General features: G+C 38.2%; 3 protein-coding genes across 3 annotated transcripts; 1 reads left to right on the forward strand and 2 right to left on the reverse strand.

The window, feature by feature from the left end:
- Positions 1-2,473: 2,473 nt before the first annotated feature.
- Positions 2,474-11,851, reverse strand: LOC149663963 (uncharacterized). Its single transcript, XM_089841907.1, has 2 exons — positions 11,586-11,851; positions 2,474-3,718 (listed from the first exon to the last, which is right to left on the reverse strand). The coding sequence occupies exon 2, from the start codon at positions 3,716-3,718 to the stop codon at positions 2,885-2,887; it is 834 nt and encodes a 277-aa protein (XP_089698033.1). The 5' UTR covers positions 11,586-11,851; the 3' UTR covers positions 2,474-2,884.
- Positions 11,852-15,613: 3,762 nt separating this feature from the next.
- Positions 15,614-19,668, forward strand: LOC149663964 (uncharacterized). Its single transcript, XM_089841967.1, has 5 exons — positions 15,614-15,762; positions 15,826-15,981; positions 16,048-16,390; positions 16,457-16,611; positions 19,437-19,668. Exons 1-5 carry the CDS (start codon positions 15,614-15,616, stop codon positions 19,666-19,668), a joined length of 1,035 nt encoding a protein of 344 aa, XP_089698093.1.
- LOC149663965 (uncharacterized) lies at positions 16,863-18,216 on the reverse strand. The gene is made up of 4 exons (XM_089841852.1): positions 18,103-18,216; positions 17,572-18,042; positions 17,286-17,379; positions 16,863-17,185 (listed from the first exon to the last, which is right to left on the reverse strand). Exons 1-4 carry the CDS (start codon positions 18,214-18,216, stop codon positions 16,863-16,865), a joined length of 1,002 nt encoding a protein of 333 aa, XP_089697978.1.
- Positions 19,669-19,969: the final 301 nt, after the last annotated feature.

Below are 19,969 nucleotides of genomic sequence, written 5' to 3' on the forward strand. Positions count from 1 at the left end.
GCTAGACCATCTTGTTGATTTTATATCTATACACTTTTGGCACTATTTTTGCATGAAGGGTTCGATTTAGAAAAGGGTCGAAATTCGTCGATATAACCGACCAACCGTAATGTCTTTCGTTTTGCACGGTATGTTTTGTCAGTCTGTTTATAGGGAATCCAAACGTAGAATGGGTAAATATTATGGTTGGAAACACGTTATAGTCCATATGTTAAACTTTTTCACGTTCATCTCTTCTAACTCGGTTTAGTTTAATTACGAAAATATTGACCAGATTCTCTGGGGCGCAAATAAGTAATCATAAAACTTAATTTAACTTCTTCATCGCGTCAAGCCTCAAGATTTCTTTAACTTATTATATTTCGTTTAAAAGTGCCCTAGCAACAGTTTCGTGAGTTGCAGCAGTGAGTGGTCAACAATGCGTGCAGTTAAACGGGATTATTACGTTTGTCTTCACCTTGGATTAGTCTGACCTAGCCTGAAAAAGATGTAACATATTTTACGTTCGTTTTTCAAAGGGAGAGTGAAAAGGTGAAATTTTTCGAAGTACTCTGATCATAAGTGAACACCAAAGTGGAGAATTGACAACACTCGTTTTTGCAGTCCATCTTTTTATTTAGTCTGTACTAAGCCTCTGACAGAGCCTCACCAGGCGTCGCTTGACGAGAATCTATGACGTCTGACCTGTGTCGAACTTTGTGACAAGCCATCATCCTCCTTGCTTATACTCGAACCTTTTTGCGGAAAACCGAACAATGGTAAGATTATTTCTAAAAGTGAAAGTAAATAACTCATATTACTGTACATTCGCAATGCACTGTTATAGACAAATCTTAACACTCTCCCCTTTCAAAATCACCAATCCCTCTTTTCACTTTCCCATTAAAAAGATGAAGGAATGCTGCTACAACAACATCCGTGAACATCATCAACATCTTTCGTCCAAGTGAAACTATGTACATCAAACGATGTAGTTTTCAATTATATTTGCTTCGTACTTTCTCTGACGTGACAATATAACGGACCAACCGTAATGACTTTTCCAGGGTATACTTTGTGAGCCTGTTTATAGTGGAATCCAATCTTAGAGTGGGTAAATATTGCCATAAAAAACTGTTCTCGTACATCTTAACCTTCTTTAAATTCAAACTCTTCTAATCATGGTTTAATCTAATTACGAAAATTATGAACATATTCCCTGTTGCGGAAAGAAGTAATCTTAGAACTAAATTAACCAAATATATCACGTCAAGGTTCAAGATTTCTTATACATATTCTGTTTTGTATTCAGTTACCATAGTTACAGTTTCATAAGCGGCAGTGAATGGTTAACAACCACAGCAGTAAAAGTGGTATTCTGTTTTGTATTCAGTTACCATAGTTACAGTTTCATAAGCGGCAGTGAATGGTTAACAACCACAGCAGTAAAAGTGGTGTTATCGACGCCAGGCCCAAAACTTTGCAAATACTTTATGCCAAAATTTTACTCAAAGGCAAATACAAACGTTTCTTACAATTCCATTAAATTTACTCGTACTCAAAAATGGCACCAACAGAATTTGAATTCCTGGGAAATAATCGATATTTTAAATATAGGTAGAATTAGTATTTTTAAATCTTAAATAAAATTGACGATTTGAAAATTAATCAATTATTATAGGTTCGCCCAAGAGACTTCTGTAAACGTGACTACATTTACGGTGAGTCTATCAACATTCATTCGCGAGTCTCAGAACGAATTCGTTTATTGATGGCAATAAAACTCAAATATTTATTGCCAGGAAGCGTGGAAGATTGAGAGCCACGCGTCATTTTTCAAAATTATGGCGGATTATTTAAAACGATCGCTCAACATAAAGTATTTTTCATATTATTTTGAAATAGATTCCAGTAATAATTGTTTCGGGCGATTATCCGAAATTTTTAAGGACTAAAAGCGGAGTTTTCATTTTTTCTTTAAATATTTGATTAATCGTGTTCTTATCTTCTATTTAAATCAAAAACCACTATTCAAACCAAAGACATTTTTTAAACTTAGGGCAATTTACGAAGGCCATAAAGTGGCCTTTATTAACTTGCCTAAAACATCCTCTGGACTTGAATTTTTCAAAGTGAGTCAACAATAAATAGACCAAAATTTATATCAACTCGTGCATAAAAGTCTATTTGCTGTTTAAGAATGGAAATGTTATCATGATAGCCAAGCCACGCTCAATTTTCGAGGGCCGACAGGAATATTTCAGTCCGTCTCATGTGTTCGAAACGTCCAGGACGATCATCGTGTCCGCAGCCTCGAAGAAAGTCACGACCACTTCCTTGTCCTTCTTAAATACACTGAGAGAAAAATGCACTGTCAAATTTACAGAAAATTACTGGAAGCATTGGATGCCAGAAGTTGTAACCCTCTGTAGGATAATTTAACTAAGGGAGAAAGCTCCCGAGGGCCATAAAAATAAGAATAAAGACAACTTACTTTAATAATCCAAAAAGTAGAAGAATTTATTTACGAAAAACAAAAAAGGGATAACTATCCCGTAACCCAACTCGGTTAAAACGGATTGCTCCGTATCAGGAGTCTTTTATTAACAAGAGAGAGAACTAAGCTCTTCGACCGTCAACTGAACAACTGATTAATATTCTCAAAATATCGCAGTTAGAAAGTGGAGGAGGAGCATGTAGCATGGAGGCTATAGCCCTGCCAGAACCAAGGAGCAGAAGCTTCAAGGATTCTGGCAGCCCTGCTACATCCCCCCCCTCGTTAGGAACTCTTTTCCTAATTGAACAAAAACAAAAAAAACGGTTACCCCGAGGAACCTTAAGAATAATATCTGGGGTTATCACAAAAAAAATTTTTTTTTTTTTTTTTTTTTTTTTTTTTTTTTTTTTATACTTCCGTTAATTTAGTCAATAAGGCAAATGTGTGCCGTTTTTCCCTACGAGAAATGGCTTCAGTACTTCGAGGATGAGGGCAGTCTGATACTGTATGGTGACCAATCATATGGCAGCGGGGGCACTTATAATTTGACCAGATATGAATTTTCTTAGCCCCAGGCACTTTAGATACGATCAATCGTTTCCTTGTTGTAACTGGAGTGACAGAGACCGGAATCGTTTCCTGCAATACTGTCGATCGTCCTCTTGGGATCCAGCCTAGACTCCCGAACCGTTCCCACTGGAGATCCTCTTCGGTTTCTGGCTCCGACTTTGGAAGGTCTTGTCGAGAGACGAGGTTTTCACGTGGAGTTGGATTTACCGGGAACCGTGCTGGGGGTTGAGGCCATGAATTTCTCTGTTTTCCTAGTCCGTCTTCTTTTAACATTTGCTTTTTGAACTTGCCATACGGCGTAATGGGTTCCCTTGCTTTCGATACTCCCTCATCATCAGTCAGGTCGCTTACCACGTGGCATTCTCGGGTAACATGTCCCTCCCTTCTGCACATTGTGCAGTGTACAACTATCTCATTTTGAAGTTCTTGTGGCTCTGCAGAAATCTTGTAAAAAGGCAAATGCTCAGGCGGAATATAACAATCGATATCGTTGTGTCCTTCTTGTCCGCATAATCCGCATTTCAAAAGGCTCAACGGGCCTTGGAGCTTTTCAAGGACTTCCAAGGATTTGTCGATTTTTGTTGTACTATTTCGGGAGCAGGGGATTGGTTTTTGGGACATACCCTGAGGAGGTTCAAAATAAATTGGACGTTCGTATCCTCCTTCTGCCATCTGTAATTATACAATGTTAATAACGTCTCTTAGAGGCTTGGGAAATGAATTCCCATGGGAAAAAGGAAATTGGCTCTCGGGAGAAACAGAAACATTCCCTTTCTAGGTTAGTAACGTTATTATTACTAAGGTAAACCTGAACTTCGTAAGGAGATCTTAACCTTTTATTATCAGGAGGTCGGTAGTAGATATCTACTTCGTTACCTCCGGGCTGAACCGTCGCCCTCTTACAAACCTCTCGGCGCCATCCCAATTTAAAAGGTTCTAAATAACATTCGGGTAAGGTAGCCCTGTTTAATTTAGGAGTTCTCATTGACTCTGATAGCGTGGTTGACGAACTATCAGACGCACGTGATGATTGGGATTTCGTCTGAGAAAGCAGTGTAGGTGTTGGCGTTTCGTCCGACCGAGTAGAAGGTTGTTCAGGATGTGCTACGTCTTTAGTAGGACTCAAAACCGGTTCAGGAGGTACGAATTCCTCCGAAAAACCAGAAGATGGAGAATGGAGTAACGCAAGTTCCTGTATGTACTGCTCAGAAGACGTTGATTTGGCGTCTGGCGTTACTATTTCTTCCGAGAAGCTGGATGTTGACTTATGTAGCTCTGGTTCCTCGACTGATTCTTGATCAGACGGGGAAGCCTCCCCTGCCGCAGAAGGCGGACTATCGTTAGTGGGATGATCGAGCTGAAAAGCCCTCATATCGTGGTTAGTATGAAGGAGGAGAGGGGGATCTTCAAAAAGGGCCATGCCCGGTTCACTATCAGAATCTATCGGTTGATGTGAATCATCGTGAGCTGCAGGAAAGATCTGTTGATCCGCTGCTTGATCTTCTAGTGCAGTTGATGTCGAGGTTGGAGGGACATCCGGTATAACAGGAATAATCTGTTGATTGGCTTCCTGTCCGTCCTGGGGCGGTGAAAGTGAAGATGATGATTCAGATGAACTTATTGAGGAAGTCTCCGTAGGAGGTTGGTGCATGCTACCACCTTCCGCTGAAGGACTTGACTCAGCTTCATCGGCAATGTTCGACTGTGAACTGGGGGTATTATCGGCATTTTCGAAGACAGCTACGTTAGTCCAATAAAGTTTAAGATGTTCTAGGTTAACTTTCCCTATGTTCTGCCCAGAGTTAGCGTCTTCTAACTCATAAACAACGGGAGAGTGCTTTGCTATAATTTTAAAGGGACCTGCCCATTTAGGACTAAGCTTTTTCATTAGTTGCCCTGTCGTACTAGATAAAGGATGTGTTTCCATCCATACTAAAGTTCCTACCGCAAACTCTAATGGGTCATGGCGGAGGTCATAGTACTTTTTCTGGTGTGCTTTTGCTAACTTAGACAATTCATTGCTGAATGCCAGTTGTTCCTTAAGAACCTTCAAAGCTTTACTACGACTGGGGTCATCATTGTCCTGAATGGGTTCTTCAATATCTAAATCCCAAGGGAGACGTGGCTCCCGCCCTAAATTTAAAAAGAAAGGGGATCTGCCCGTGGTTTCATGGGGCGCGGAATTTATAGCGAATTGAAGAAGGTCAAGGGATTCATCCCATCTATCATGGTGATTCCCGACATAAAATGAAATTAACTCGCCTATTACTCTATTGACTCGTTCAGTGGGATTTCCCTTAGGGGTATAGGGGGTAGTAAACTTTGGATTTATCTTAAAAGCTCTGCACGTCTGCAGCCAAAGTTTCGAGGTAAATTGTACCCCTCTATCGCTAAGGATAGCTTTAGGAGCTCCCCACCTAGTGATAATAGACTTAAATGCCTGTACACAGGTCTTAGCAGTAATAGTTTTTAATGGAATCATTTCCACGAATTTGGTCATATAATCGACAAAAACTATTAAGTATTTATAATGGTGTCTACTAGAAGGGAAAGGTCCCATAATGTCGACACTTATTTGGTCCCAAGGACTAGTTATTTCTGAGGGTTGCATTAGCCCTGGCTTTTTCCTGTTTCTAGCCTTAAATTGTTGGCATAAAGAACAACCTCTAACATAATCCTGGACGTCACTGATTACAGAGGGCCACCAATACCTATATGTAACTTTACTCAGGGTTTTATCTTTGCCCCTATGAGCTGACAGTGGGTGGTCGTGTAACAACCTCATGGCTTCTAGCCTTAACCGAGGAGGTAAATAAATTTTTTCCGGATGATTTCTATAAGGTCTTCTATAAAGAAGATCATTCTTTATTTCAAACATTTTATTCCTAACTGGGTTAGGTCCTTGCAAGGAATTTATAATAGGGGACGCAAAAGGGTCTTCCCTTTGAGATGTTCTGACATCTTCTATCGTAAAAACTGAGTATAAAGATCTAGGACCTGGAGGACGTATTCGACCTTCAACAGATTCACTAGAGGAAGTCGTACTATTACTACTACCGGTAGAATTTTGACTAGTACTACTACTAGTTTGATCTAAGTTATTAGTGGAATTTGAAGTAGAAGAACTAAAATTTATACTAAGGACGTTTATCGGAGCTCTCGATAAAGCGTCAGCGACTACGTTCTCTACTCCTTTTTTGTGCTTTATGGTAAAGTCAAATGTTTGGAGGTACATTGCCCATTTAACTAGCCGAGAATTGGGTTCCCTGATATTAAACAACCATTGTAAAGCTTGATGGTCAGTGAGGACAGTGAATTTACGACCTTCTAGAAAGGGCCTAAACTTCTTAACTGCCCAACATATGGCTAGACACTCTTTCTCGCTAGTTGAGTACCTCGTTTCGGCATCTTTCAGCCCTGTACTAGCATAAGCTATAGGGACTTCTATATTGTCTTGAATTTGGGAAAGAAGGGCACCTAACCCTGCATCACTAGCATCTGTAGTGAGAATGCACGGGGAATCCCTTCTAAAGGAAGCTAAGGGGTGAGCCTTACAAATGGCTTCCTTAATTTTTTCAAATGCCTGTTGTTGTTCGAATCCCCAAACAAATTTCTGATCCTTCCGTTTAAGCTTATTAATAGGAGCTACTATTTGGGAGTAGTGGCTAATAAACCTATTATGCCAACCTGCCATCCCTAAAAATCTTTGTACTTCCTTAATATTTTTAGGAGGAGGAAATTTTTGAATGGCTTCTATCTTAGAAGGATCTATATGCACCCCTTTTTCATTCACAATGTGACCGAATATGGTAGCTTCTTTCTGAGCGAACCGACATTTCTTTAATTGTAGGGTGAGACCCGCTTCCTTTAGCCTATTTAAGACGTACTCTAAACACGTTAAGTGTTGATCCCAATCTTCGCTAAGCGAGATTAAATCATCTAAATAGTCTATCAATTGGAAGTAATCTGCGTCCCTAAAAATCTCGTCAATTAGACGTTGAAAGGAGCTAGGGGCATTACAAAGCCCAAAAGGGAGTACATTGAACTCGTACTTTCCCATATGAGTCACGAAGGCAGTCTTTTCTCTGCTCTTTGGGTGCATCTGGGAGCACGGCAGTGCTCCCAGCCAAGTCGAGCACTGACATCCTTTTCTCGAAGCAACTCGTGGCTCTTTTAAGCCCACTGTAACTTCGCTATGGGTATAGGTAAAAGTCTGAAATTTTGCTTGCCGCGAGGACTGTCAATTCTAGCTATAGTTTCCAAATTTCAAGATCCTACCCAATATACTTTTCGAAATATCGCAGGTGAAATTTACCTTATTTTGTCACTCACTCACTCACTCACCGATCATCAAAATTCTAAGGTACTTCTAGGGTAGATAGAAACTTAAAATTCAGGATTTAGTTTTCATTTATTTTATAAAGCACAGAAAAATTAAAACATCCCGAAATTTTTATAAAATTGTTCTTTAGTTCTTTATTTTAAAACTAGATGGCGCTGCCGTCTTTTTAACAGTAATAGTGTGTGTTCTTGATGAAAGGACGTAATGGGCCAAAGTTAACCGAAAGTTAAATATATATTAAAGCTAATAGGTGTAGTAATTTAAAAGAAATGTGTCGTAACTGATGCTACATTCTTATATTAGGATATCGCGTACAATCTTTATTGCATATTCTCTGCGGGTCGAAAGGGGTAATTCAGCGTAAATATGGAGAAACGTTAGCGATTATATTGGTAAACGAAGTACCACGAGAGGGTCTTCTTTTAATATAACTACCGAAGTATAACGAGAGGGTCTTGTTTTAATATAACTACCGAAGTATAACGAGAGGGTCTACAAAAAGAAGTGAGATCCTATGAAAAACATTAACATGTACAAAAATGGGCCAAGCCTCGCTTCGTGCCCGCTCCGCCGTAAAACGTTCTGAGATCCCATGTAGAGCCAAGTCTGCCTTTTGTTCTCATTCAATCGCCAATTGAACAATTATGTTATAAATTAAGTCCTTTTCCTAATTAATAACCAATATTCTTTGACTCTATCATTATTATACATCTTTGTTCGTATCAAAAATATCGTGACTTGGCAATCGCAGGTAAGTAATATTAAAAGGAAGTCACTAAATCGTTGCCGATTTTAAAATAATCGAAGGGATGTTCACTAAATCGTTTATGGTATAGGGGATATGTACAAGTTTATAAGATGAGTCATGCTCAACCCTATGTACAAATTATATGGTGAGTTATGCATAACCCTATTTACATGTTTATTAGGTGAGTTATACATAACCTTATGTACACATTTATAAGGTAATTACCTGCGCTTGCCAAGTCACGATATTTTTGATACGAACAAAGATGTATAATAATGATAGAGTCAAAGAATATTGGTTATTAATTAGGAAAAGGACTTAATTTATAACATAATTGTTCAATTGGCGATTGAATGAGAACAAAAGGCAGACTTGGCTCTACATGGGATCTCAGAACGTTTTACGGCGGAGCGGGCACGAAGCGAGGCTTGGCCCATTTTTGTACATGTTAATGTTTTTCATAGGATTTCCACTTGCCAGTACCCAGATTTAAGGTCAAGTGTTGTTATGTATTTAGGTTTTCCAACCCTAGCTAACATGTCCTCTATATTAGGTAAAGGATAAGGGTCCTTAATGGTAACCTGATTAAGTTTTCTATAATCAATACAAAACCTATAGGGTTTACCCCGTTTTGTTTGATCAACTAAAACTACGGGCGAAGCCCAAGGAGAAACTGAGGGTCTAATTATCCCGTCATCTAACATTTCCCTTACATGTTGTTCTATGATCTTCCTTTTCTGGTCATTAACTCGATAAGGCTGAGATTTGATGGGCGGACTATGACCCGTGTGAATCTCATGGAAGACTAGTCCTGTTCTTCCTACTTTATCAGAAAACAACTCAGGGAATTTCAATAAAAGGGTTTCTAGTTGGTGACGTTGTTCCTCAGTAATAGGGGCTGCGGAAACTGCGTCCCTAATATTCTCTACAATCTCCTTATCTATGGGATCCTTTTCTGATGGTATTGAAAAAGGGATCCTCAAGTTACCCACTAAACATTCAGACGATTCAAAATCTAACTTGACCCTATTTTCTTCAAGAAAATCTTGACCTAATATGAAGTCACTATTTAAGGAAGGAACTATATAAAATTTAAATTTAAACTGTTTCTCACTGTCAATTGACTTAAGAGTAAATTCTAACTCGTGAGAACCTTTTGTAAACGTATAACGGCCGTCGCCCCAAACTACACAGTCTAGTTGCTCATCTTCAGGTAATTCTGAAGAATTTCTATGTTTACAAATTTTCTGCCATTGGTCAAGACTAACAAAAGAGGCATCGGCCCCGCTATCTAATTTAGCGTGAACTGTCGCGTGTTCAAAAGTAACGGGAATGGTAACCCTTTTATAAACTGAACCTTTCTTGACTGATTCAATTCTTAAAGGGAACGCGACACGCTTCTTGTTAGGGGGATTTATTGGGCACCGGGAGAGGGACCACGTAGGACCTCTCCCGTCTGGGCTTCCCCCGACTTGATAAGCTTTTTGTTAGGGCAATCGGGTGCAACATGACCTGGTTCTTGACAATTATAGCAAGTGAGAGAACGTGTAGAGGGATAAGATAAGGCCAATTGACGACCAGGGGACTTAGATCTCTGATTATAATATCTATTAAAAGATCTTTGTCCTCTATTTGAATTGTTATTAGACCTGGCTCTAGCTCTAGAGTCTAATGGTTGTAAGGGATATTCCCATTGAGGAGAAGCGGGAGGATTGCAAGGGCTAAGACAACGCCCGGGGGAACACTGACTATGGGATGAGCCTTTGTTAGCGGGACAAGAGGACTCGGCTGTAACCTTAGGTTTAGGGGGAGATTTCCTCTTTTCCCTTCTCTCTGCATTTCTTTTCCTAACTTCAATATCCTTTTCTATGGTTTTACAGGAAGCTCTCAACTGTTCCATAGTGGTATAGTGCAGGAAGAGGAGGGGAGTTCTTAATTCATCCCTCAAGTTACTTTTGATAATAGGAACTAAATCCTTTTCGGGGAGAGGACAAGTCATCCCTAAATTTAACTTCATTACTTCCCCGAAAAAATCCTCAACTGATTCCTTATCTTTTTGGAGTCTATGGGAAATCTCTATTTTTAACTTAGAATCAGCTTCCGAGTCCCTGAACTGAATTTTAAAGTGTCTTTGGAAAGTTTTCCAAGTTAAGTTAGGATGGGAAGGATTTGATCTACATGTTTCGTCGTATTGACGAATTAAATCCCTATACCAATACAGGGCATGCCCTCTTAAAAGGAGAGGCAATGCAGCTAACCTTTCCTCATTAGATAGTTTATGAAACTTAGCATACTCTTCAAAAGCCGCTAAAAACTCGGTAGCATTATCGCTAGATGATCCCAGAAAAGCTAGTCTTTCTGGAGGTTCGATAGGGACTTTTCCCATTTGGGGAGTTGAATTTCTAGTTATTAACGAGGGTAAATCCCTAACTAACTTATCCAAACTAATAGCTATAGCTTTGTTTATCGCTACATTTTGCTCTACGGCTTTTGCCTGCGTGGTTGAATTATCAGCCAATGTTAGGAGTAACGGTAATATAAAGGCTTTTAATTCCTCTTCACTAGCGTTTGGTCCTAGTTGAGGAATACCTTGGGACGGAGAAAGTTGGCATTGAATTCCAATTGTTTTAACGGTAGGGTTTGGTTGTGTCGTTGAAAAGTTAACTTTAGGTTTAGCACCTGTGGACGTTGCTTGGGGAGGATTAAGGGAATCAATCCCAGTCTGAGGAGGAAAATTTGAGGGAGTTAAGCATCCCTTAGGAGGGGGAATACCCTTATGGGGGAATAATTGATAGGGAGAGAAATCTAATTCTGAAGAGGCGGCCGTCCTCTTTCTTGAATCTTCTTCGTCTTTCTCTTCCTCAATACGAAGTTTCCGGTTAAATTCTTCTAACGGATCTTCGGTTTCTGGCTGTGCTAGCAATTCGCCATAGTCTTCCGTAGACGTAAAAGCATCTTCGGTAGACTGATCTTCCCTTTTCTTTAAAATAGAATCCTCCTCGTCCTCAGATGTATGAGGCGACCTCCATTGTTTATTTTTAACGTCCGAGTAAGCCATTGTATTTAATTTAATTTAAATTACAATAATCAGTATACTTTTCAATCAGTTAAGTCAAGTTTATCCAATACAATAAGTAAGTTATCTAAATTCAAGAATTAATTTACAATAATAAATTTATTCTTAGATTAACATTTAATTTAAATACGATTAAACTAGATTTAAATTAGTTCAATTACGTTTAAAGCATTTACCATTGTGGAAGCCGAGGCTTAGTACCACATGGGGCAGATATCACGTATCAACAATGATAAACAAAAATTCTACGGGACCGACCGAGGCTTAGTCGAGTCCCTGTTCGGGCGCCAATTTTATGTAACCCTCTGTAGGATAATTTAACTAAGGGAGAAAGCTCCCGAGGGCCATAAAAATAAGAATAAAGACAACTTACTTTAATAATCCAAAAAGTAGAAGAATTTATTTACGAAAAACAAAAAAGGGATAACTATCCCGTAACCCAACTCGGTTAAAACGGATTGCTCCGTATCAGGAGTCTTTTATTAACAAGAGAGAGAACTAAGCTCTTCGACCGTCAACTGAACAACTGATTAATATTCTCAAAATATCGCAGTTAGAAAGTGGAGGAGGAGCATGTAGCATGGAGGCTATAGCCCTGCCAGAACCAAGGAGCAGAAGCTTCAAGGATTCTGGCAGCCCTGCTACAAAGTATTCAGTAATTTTTCCAGAAAAATTATGGTATTTTCAATTCCAGAATTATTTCTGTATATTTTACTGATGGTAGGTTTTGTAAAAAGTACAGAAAGTTATCCTGCAAATTTCCCATGGTTTAGTGTTATATCCAGGACTGTTTAAGTAATTTTTAAAGTAACGTTTACGTAAATGTCACTGGAAAAGGTTTGTAGATATCGCAAAAACAGTTAGGTAATTTATACATGATAATGTATGTAATTTCTATGCAAACCGCGCAGCATATTTTACAGTAAAATTTCTGCCAGTTTTGAAGGGAAACTTGGGTAATTCGGACATAATAATTTCTACAGTTTCCGCAGCAAGCCCTATGTAGTTTGGACATAATAATTTCTACAGTTTTCGCAGGAAGTTCTATGTAATTTGGACCTATTAGTTTATATAGTTTCCGCAGAAAGTCCAATGTAGTTTGGACAAGATAATTTCAACAGTTTTCACAGGAAGTTGTATGTAGTTTGGACATAATTTCATCAGTTTTCGCAGAAAGCTCTAGAACGTTTTTTTTTACTTTTCACAACATAATATTTGTGGATTTCGCAAATAAAGTTTCGTTGTAATTCCCAAGGGACTATTTCTAAAATTTTCACAGGAATTGCACTTTCCTGAAGTCCTATTTTTTACAGTGTGTTGAGTAGATTAAACCTTTTTTAAATTTAATTTAATTATGAACGGTTTGAAGTGCTATTTAGGTACTATTTGGCAATAAACCACCAAATTTCATGGAAAACACAAGCATTTTATATGCAAGTTCTGTTTTCAATGCAAGGCATAAAAAACGCGCTTAATATACATGTATTAGGAGCTACTTAGTACTTATTTGCTGATGAATTATAGTCGAGCATGCAACACTTTTCATCTGGATAGGTGAGGGTGTGTGTTTTTTAAAGTAGCATTTTATTTGCATCAAAACAACTTATTTAATTTCAAAATCCACGAAATGTATCTAAACAATTAATATTCATTTGTGGAACCCAATAAAAAGAAGTAAAGAAAAATTCACGCTCCAAGACAACAACCAAAGAAATTAAGTGATTATCCCGCCAAAATCCCATTCACAACAGTTCTTATTTTAAATTTCATGACTAAAAATTATAAAATAAAAATAATAAAATAAAAATAATAAACAGTCCTTTAGAGACTAGTAAATTTTTCATCCGTTTTCGTGACCCTTTTGATCTCGTACATTGTTAAATATGATCAGATACAAGAAAAAGCCACTGTCCATAGGCACCTATTCCATCCAATCAAATTCGAAGAACTTATTTAGCAAGTGTAAAACTTTTGAATTTATTTCTTTGCCTTTCTTAGGATTGAACCTGGCAATGCCCCTGAAATGATTAAATTATATTTATGTGAATCTACACAGATTCCTTTATTAATTTATTTATACCTTTGAAAGAATTCCAGAGTAGCCACACATTCTTCAGGGTATTCAACATTGAACATATAGTACATAGCAAAGAACATGGCTAATGCGCCAATGATTTCTTGTCCTCCGAAGTGGTCATTCACTATAATTTTATCTACCGTCACCCAGAAGGTAGAAGCACTAGCCATATTATCACCTATTTCGATAAAATATCGTTATGTTTTGCTAAATCGAACGACATAGTCTTGTCAACTATATCTTACCAAATATGACCAGACAGGGATGTAATGGAATCTTCTTAAAGTCCCACGCGGTCGCTGTTAGTTCAGTCATTTTGCCACTAGGCTGCGCTGGCGACGCAGTTGTACAACTCTGGTATTTCGGCTTATTGGTTAAAATATCGAGGCGCGAAATTCGAATATTTTCGTTCATAGGAAGGCCAATAAAAGAGGCTTCCTAGATGGACTGGCAAGTTAGCTCTTTAATACTTTTCGAGTATGGAAATTTTCATTGAAGGAAAAGTAGTTTACAATCCAAAATCTGTCTCTATTCTTTGAGTAAAGTAGTAGATTTTTTCCCCCTAAAAACCTCCTAAGATCTTATCAGTTGTTGGATAGAGTCTTTTGTTGTCATATCGCCCATTAGGGCGGAGTGGGGTAAAAAATATCTAACCCTCTCCGATAGAAAGGTTTTGAGAAGTTGTATCGCCGTTGTCAAATGACCCTACTCGCCTAGCTTATTTCATACAATACGCCCAATATATTACTGACAAGCGATGTTCGTTTTAAATATATCTAAAATTGGGGTGGTTTTTATTTTTTTTTAATTTTTTTTTTTACATTCAACAATAGCGTAAATGATCCCATCACGATTCTTGAGTTCAAAATTTGGCGCAGAATGCTGTTCGATCTAGGCCTATGTTAGAAGGTTCAAGCAGTGAGAATCTATTTCGGTTTATTTATTACGGTTCAAAAAGAATTATTGATAGATTCCGCGCGCGGGCATTTTATAAATACTAAATGCATAAATTGTTTGAGTTGGTACTAGAAATATTTCTTGCATTTTCTATAAAGTAAAAACTCGAAATGAGTCTAAAAGGTAATTATATATTTCTAATTATAAAGTGTAATTTATATGTAATTACGGTTTAAAATTCCTGCAGAAAATAAAATTCATCGCGTTGATATAAAACACTAGTACCAAAGATGGGCTTGTGAAAGAGGAAAGCGAAAGTTAACTAATGAAGATTTTGCTACTTTACTTTTAAACAATTTGTAGGTTTCGCTATACTCCTTCTCTAAGTACTTTAATTTCAACATAGTAATCATTTTAGGGCAAATACAGATTTGAAATCAATGAATGAAGCGGGTAGCCAAACAGATTTTTTTCATGGTATAAGGCATTATTCCCGAAAGACTGACAAATGTAATTTAATTTTAATTTTATCAAATTTTACGTGAATATTTAATTACCGAATGAAAATTATTGCCTCTATGGGGATTATTCCGCGAAGACTAGTAGGTACACACGTTGTAACCTTGACTGTACTAAAGCATGAAAGTTACGCTTGTGTATGTAACGTGATTGAAGATCTTTATCGCTCACTGTCAAAAAGAGGCTGACCGTAATCCAGGAAGCCGGTGGCTCAATTAATTATATTTAATTCATTTACATCAATAAATTTATTATGTAACCTTTAGAGGCCCTAGACAGTGGTAAAATTATTAACAGATGAATAGTAATAGGTGTACCATGAATAAAGAATGCGCGTGAGGAAATTTCTTTTCGCGCTATAGGATAGGCAACTCCCTTTCTCGAAGGACAGCTTGTTCTGTATATACTTTGTAACAACATCGGTTGTTAGCACGCGCAAAACTAGGTATCTATGTAACCTAGTTTTGTGCGTGCTGACAAGAGACAAAGAAAATAAGGATTTAAAATATCCGCCAGTTTTTAAGCTCGAGAGCAAGGACCTCTAGGCCTTAGTTTCAAATGCGTGTGAAACTATAGCCTAGAGGTCCGTGCACTCAAGCTAAAAAACTTGCGGATATTTTAAATCCTGAAAATCCTAAAGTTTTGGTCTATTGTCAGCACGCACAATGTTAGGTTACATAGAGACGTAGCTTTGCGCGTTCTGACAACCGTTGTTGCAACAGAGTCTATGCAGAACAAGCTGTCGTTCGAGATAGGGAGTTGCCTATCCTGTAGAGTGAAAACAAATTTCCTCATTCTTTATCCATGGATGGGTGTACAGTAAAGCTGATGGTGGCTAGTCCCTCGGAAGAATAGCAAAGGGGTCTAGTAGTTTTCATTCATCAATTCCCATTCTTTGCAACATAATTATGACAATATGCATTTTAGCAAATCTGCCCGCACATTTAGAATTTGGATTAGCGCTTGAATCGGACGCCGAAAGTTCCTCCCCAAAAAGAGCAAAAACTTCAACCCCTTTACAAAAAAAGATTCGTCGAAGACTGTGTCTTTCACCAATGTAGGATGAAATATTAATAAGACAATTTTATGGCCAAACTTCTGAATTATGTGTTTTCTACAGAAAAAACATTTTAGAAGAAGATAATGACTCTTTTGAGGATTGTTTGGGAACAGGTGAAGCAAATTTAGCTCATCCAGAAAGTTTGGGAAAAGAGGTTTTTGATTTGAAATTGGCGAATGAAGCCCTTCTTCACGAAGACTTAGAGGATGATAACGAGTAATGCAATACATCCTGTATCATAAAGTCTGATAAGCCAGTTATAACTAACAGATCATTTTTCAGAGACGATAAAGATCTAAACTATACTCATACTTTCACTGAAGATGACGCAATTGAAGAACCTCAGATCTGTTTGGATGCTGATGAATCTATCTACCCATCCCTTATAGAAGAGACAATTGAAAAACCTGTTTTGGAGAAGCCAGTTCACACATCTGGCGAGAGTATAATAAATAAGTCCCTGGCTTTAGTTTTTTCCCCTTATCTTCAAGAGCTCGTTCAGAGAGCCAACGGTAAAAAATGTCCAGATTGTAAGGATCCCTTGATTTACACCCACAGTAAACAAGGTAGCGCGGTAATATTCCGCTGGAAATGTTCATCAATAAATTCTGATACGCATAAAAAGGTAGGTGGGCACGGAGCGCCTAAACTACTTGAAAATTGAGGGAACTAGATTTACCATTTTAACTAGGGCGTTTGGCGAAGCCAACCGCTATTTTCTGGTATAAATTCTGGCAACCTTGTTCTTGCAAGTGCTATTGTGCTCTCCGGAAATAATTATGCAAAAGTTGCTCTTTTCATGAGACACGCAAAAATTTTATTTTTTGGAAAGGACACTTTCAGTACGTAAGTTTGATTATTTATTGGGATATGATTAAACAAAGAAAATTGCAAAGTTGCATGATTAAATTCGTTATACAAGGTCTAGTTATTATTCGTGTAATGAGGTTAGGCAGGAAAATAATATCTGCGATGGGCAATGTCGTCGGGTCCGTTAGGATTAGGTGGAGGGGTATAACCAGTGTAAGTCCCGTCCGGCTCGGATACACACTACGAATCTTCAGAACACAGCAAGCGGGAATCACAACCCGAACACTTTAACCTAGTCTCCCATATTGCCACAAAACAAAATTTGAGTAGCCCGCAAAACGAAACTGGTCAGTTTCTAAATTCAGAAGACCCCTCTCTACAATTACTTCATTTCTCATTCTCATGGTGAGAATGAGGACTATTCCCTCAAGGCACATTAGATTAAAATCTTCGCCCAGAGATAGGCATCTTTCGCGTCCACAACAAACGTCCTCTTCAGCACTTGGCATGGGTCTACACTGACCGCAACGGCAGACAGAAGTGAAAGAACTATCAGGATCACTTGGCGTGGGAATTCCTGAGTCGTTATTGCATATTTTTCCAGCCAAAACTAATGATCAATTAAAGGTTTAATATTAAAGTTTCTCGCTACACCCCAAAATCAAAATTTTTTAAAGGGAATGTTTTGATTACAATAAGCAACAACTCACTATCGTGTAAAATGAACATGGATTCAGGAATCCGAGATGCCAACATTTTCGAAAAAATGGACATAGTCTCCCTAGGAAGGCTGTCAATTGACTCCTAAATTAGGTTGCGCGCATGAATTAATACACATATTATAATGAATATAAAACCGATTAGAGTACCATTCCCGTCAATGTCAAAAAAGATTGGACTAAAAATCGCACATATCTAGTGTCATAATATGGGCCAAATTTTTTGACAGTGAGGGCACCGGAATAAGTATCTTAGATAAAGGGGAACTTGTATTACATTTATCTGTTGATGAAATCCTGTAATAGCTCTTCGAGTAGTGTCATCATTTACATTTTTTTCCTCGAAAGCCGCAACCAAAGCTGTGTCAACCTTCTTTTTGTTCATCGTTTTACCCCGCTTCATTGGGGCGACACGCTTTCTAGGGTTTGATGGGGGGTTGGGTTCTTTGCTGGAGTTGTGAGCATCTTCATTGTTAGGGCGCTTGGCCACGTGGGATTTTACTATCTTTTCACGGTTGGCAAATTCAGCTGAATCATTTGACGAGGGTAGTGACGTAGCGCCAAAATCCTTCTTGGGAGAAGTAGCAGCCCCAGTGGAAAAAATAGTGTCTTTTGACGGGGATTTTATGGAGGATGAAGGTAGCTCAATCTCGTTAAAGCAAAGAGAGGGGTGAGTAGTTATTGAAGTAGGTGAGGACTCAGTAGAATTCTTCGGCAGAATTTTAAATGAAATTGGTGAATGAATGGTCTTTAATTTAAATGGAATCAGTTAGCTATCACGCCTTCAGAAAATATTATAGAAGCTTACCTCGGTTTTACTTTTTTTCACCCCAGACAGAGGGAAACAAACATTTCTACAACTACACGGTGCATGACTCCATGGGTTTTGTAATGCATCAATCATTGCATTTGGTATATCCATTATTTCGCGATTAATTTTTTCGATCACTAACAAGCGCACAGCTCTAAAAATTATATCGAAATGTGAGTCCGCGATGATAGCGCGGAGAAGAAAGAATTAGCTAAAGGCCACTTTTGTTGAACCCTGTGGTGAAAACTAGAATTGCCAGAGTAAAAAACCCATGGAAACTTTTAAAAACCACTTCGAAAGCCACTGTCCCTCCCATTCTAAATCGAGTTGAAAATACCCCCCCCCCACCTCTTAGCCTTTACACAAACAATAATAGGGCAATATTGTTAGTTCTTTTCACGCAGAAGGTCGAAGTTTATAGAGATTTTTTTTCGCATTGTACAAGTGCTAGAGAGGTTAAGCATCCACTTTATACCTATGAATAGCTATGCTTCTACAATAACGCATGACGAGAATGCTTAATCTCTCTAGGATCTGATTTCGGTTTTTTTCGCATGGTATCTTATATTTGTTTTTATCATGAACCCTGGATCTCTAAAGGGACCGGAAAACCCCAACCTTCTACTGTACAAACCGAGTCCTCTCTAGCATAGCATCGGGGGAAGGGATGGGGCTGAGAATTTGGGAACACTCATTCGGTCTTTTGTGATTCTTCATAAACCTATTGAAAAACATTTAACGACTTTGGCAGTTCCCGATTTTTATTTATTTTTTCCTATAGCAAACGTGCTATAGAGAGAAATCTGCCCGTTTTCCAGTGTTCATGGTTTTATGTCAGATTTGGGGGCGGAACGTAGCATTGTTATGAACTAAGGGGATTATTGTCGTAATGTTTCTTTTACACTCCGTGTTGTTACGTAATAACCTGCAACATAAGAGGAAAAAATTAAAGCTTGACTAGAACTTGCACCCTAGTCTCCTGAGCATTGAATTGGGCAGGGATTTCTCAACTTTATATGACTATGAATTTAAAAAATGTATGGTATCATAAGTTCATAAGATATGTTCCTTAAGTATGACACTTTCTATACTTCGTAATGCTAGAGACTTACTGAGAGTCTGTTCGAGAACGGCGTTTCACCTACCCCACTTCATGAAAAAATCTCAGTTACCAGTGACAAACTTATGGAATATATCTTATGAACTTATGATGGTATTCACTGTATAGCCGTAGCACGTTGTAGGGTGTTGCATAACCTTAGCACATTTGGAAACACGGATATAAATGGTGTCCTAATTTCAATGAACGCAGCTTTGTTATGACTTTTCAGGTATCAAACGCATCATATAAGTCCAGCTGTGAAAGAATTTTGGAATAAAACACAGCTAGAAACTTTTGAGCAGTTGCGTGGAAAGCAACTGGTTTTAGCCGGAGACGGTAGAAATGATTCTCCCGGACACACGGCAATGTTTTGCACCTACACATTGGCGGATATAGAATCAAAAAAGATATTATCTATAACAAGTTGGGAAAACCAAAATTTTACCTCTCCGTGTCGATAAGATTATATAACCTTAAGTATCCAATGAAAACGTCGACCTTTTTGCCCTCATCCTTTCCCGCGCTTTGCGCTTCCGCATTTCATCCTTACTCTCAACATTATCTTCCTCCATTTTACATACAAAAATCAAATACTCACAAAAAGAAGTGGCAAAAACCTGTTGGCTCTTTACAGCCACTTAATTTGACTTAATATCCAATTTCCAACAACAATAATATACCGGTAGTTTAATTGAAAACCTACTAGCATCGAAATTCTCATTAAGAATGGCTCCCGCGGATAAAAAAAGGGCAATTTTCAAC

This window comes from Phalangium opilio, unplaced genomic scaffold (genome assembly GCF_054372755.1).
Source record: "Phalangium opilio isolate 3A_F unplaced genomic scaffold, DU_Popi_V2 ptg000061l_1, whole genome shotgun sequence".
NCBI lineage: Eukaryota > Metazoa > Arthropoda > Arachnida > Opiliones > Phalangiidae > Phalangium > Phalangium opilio.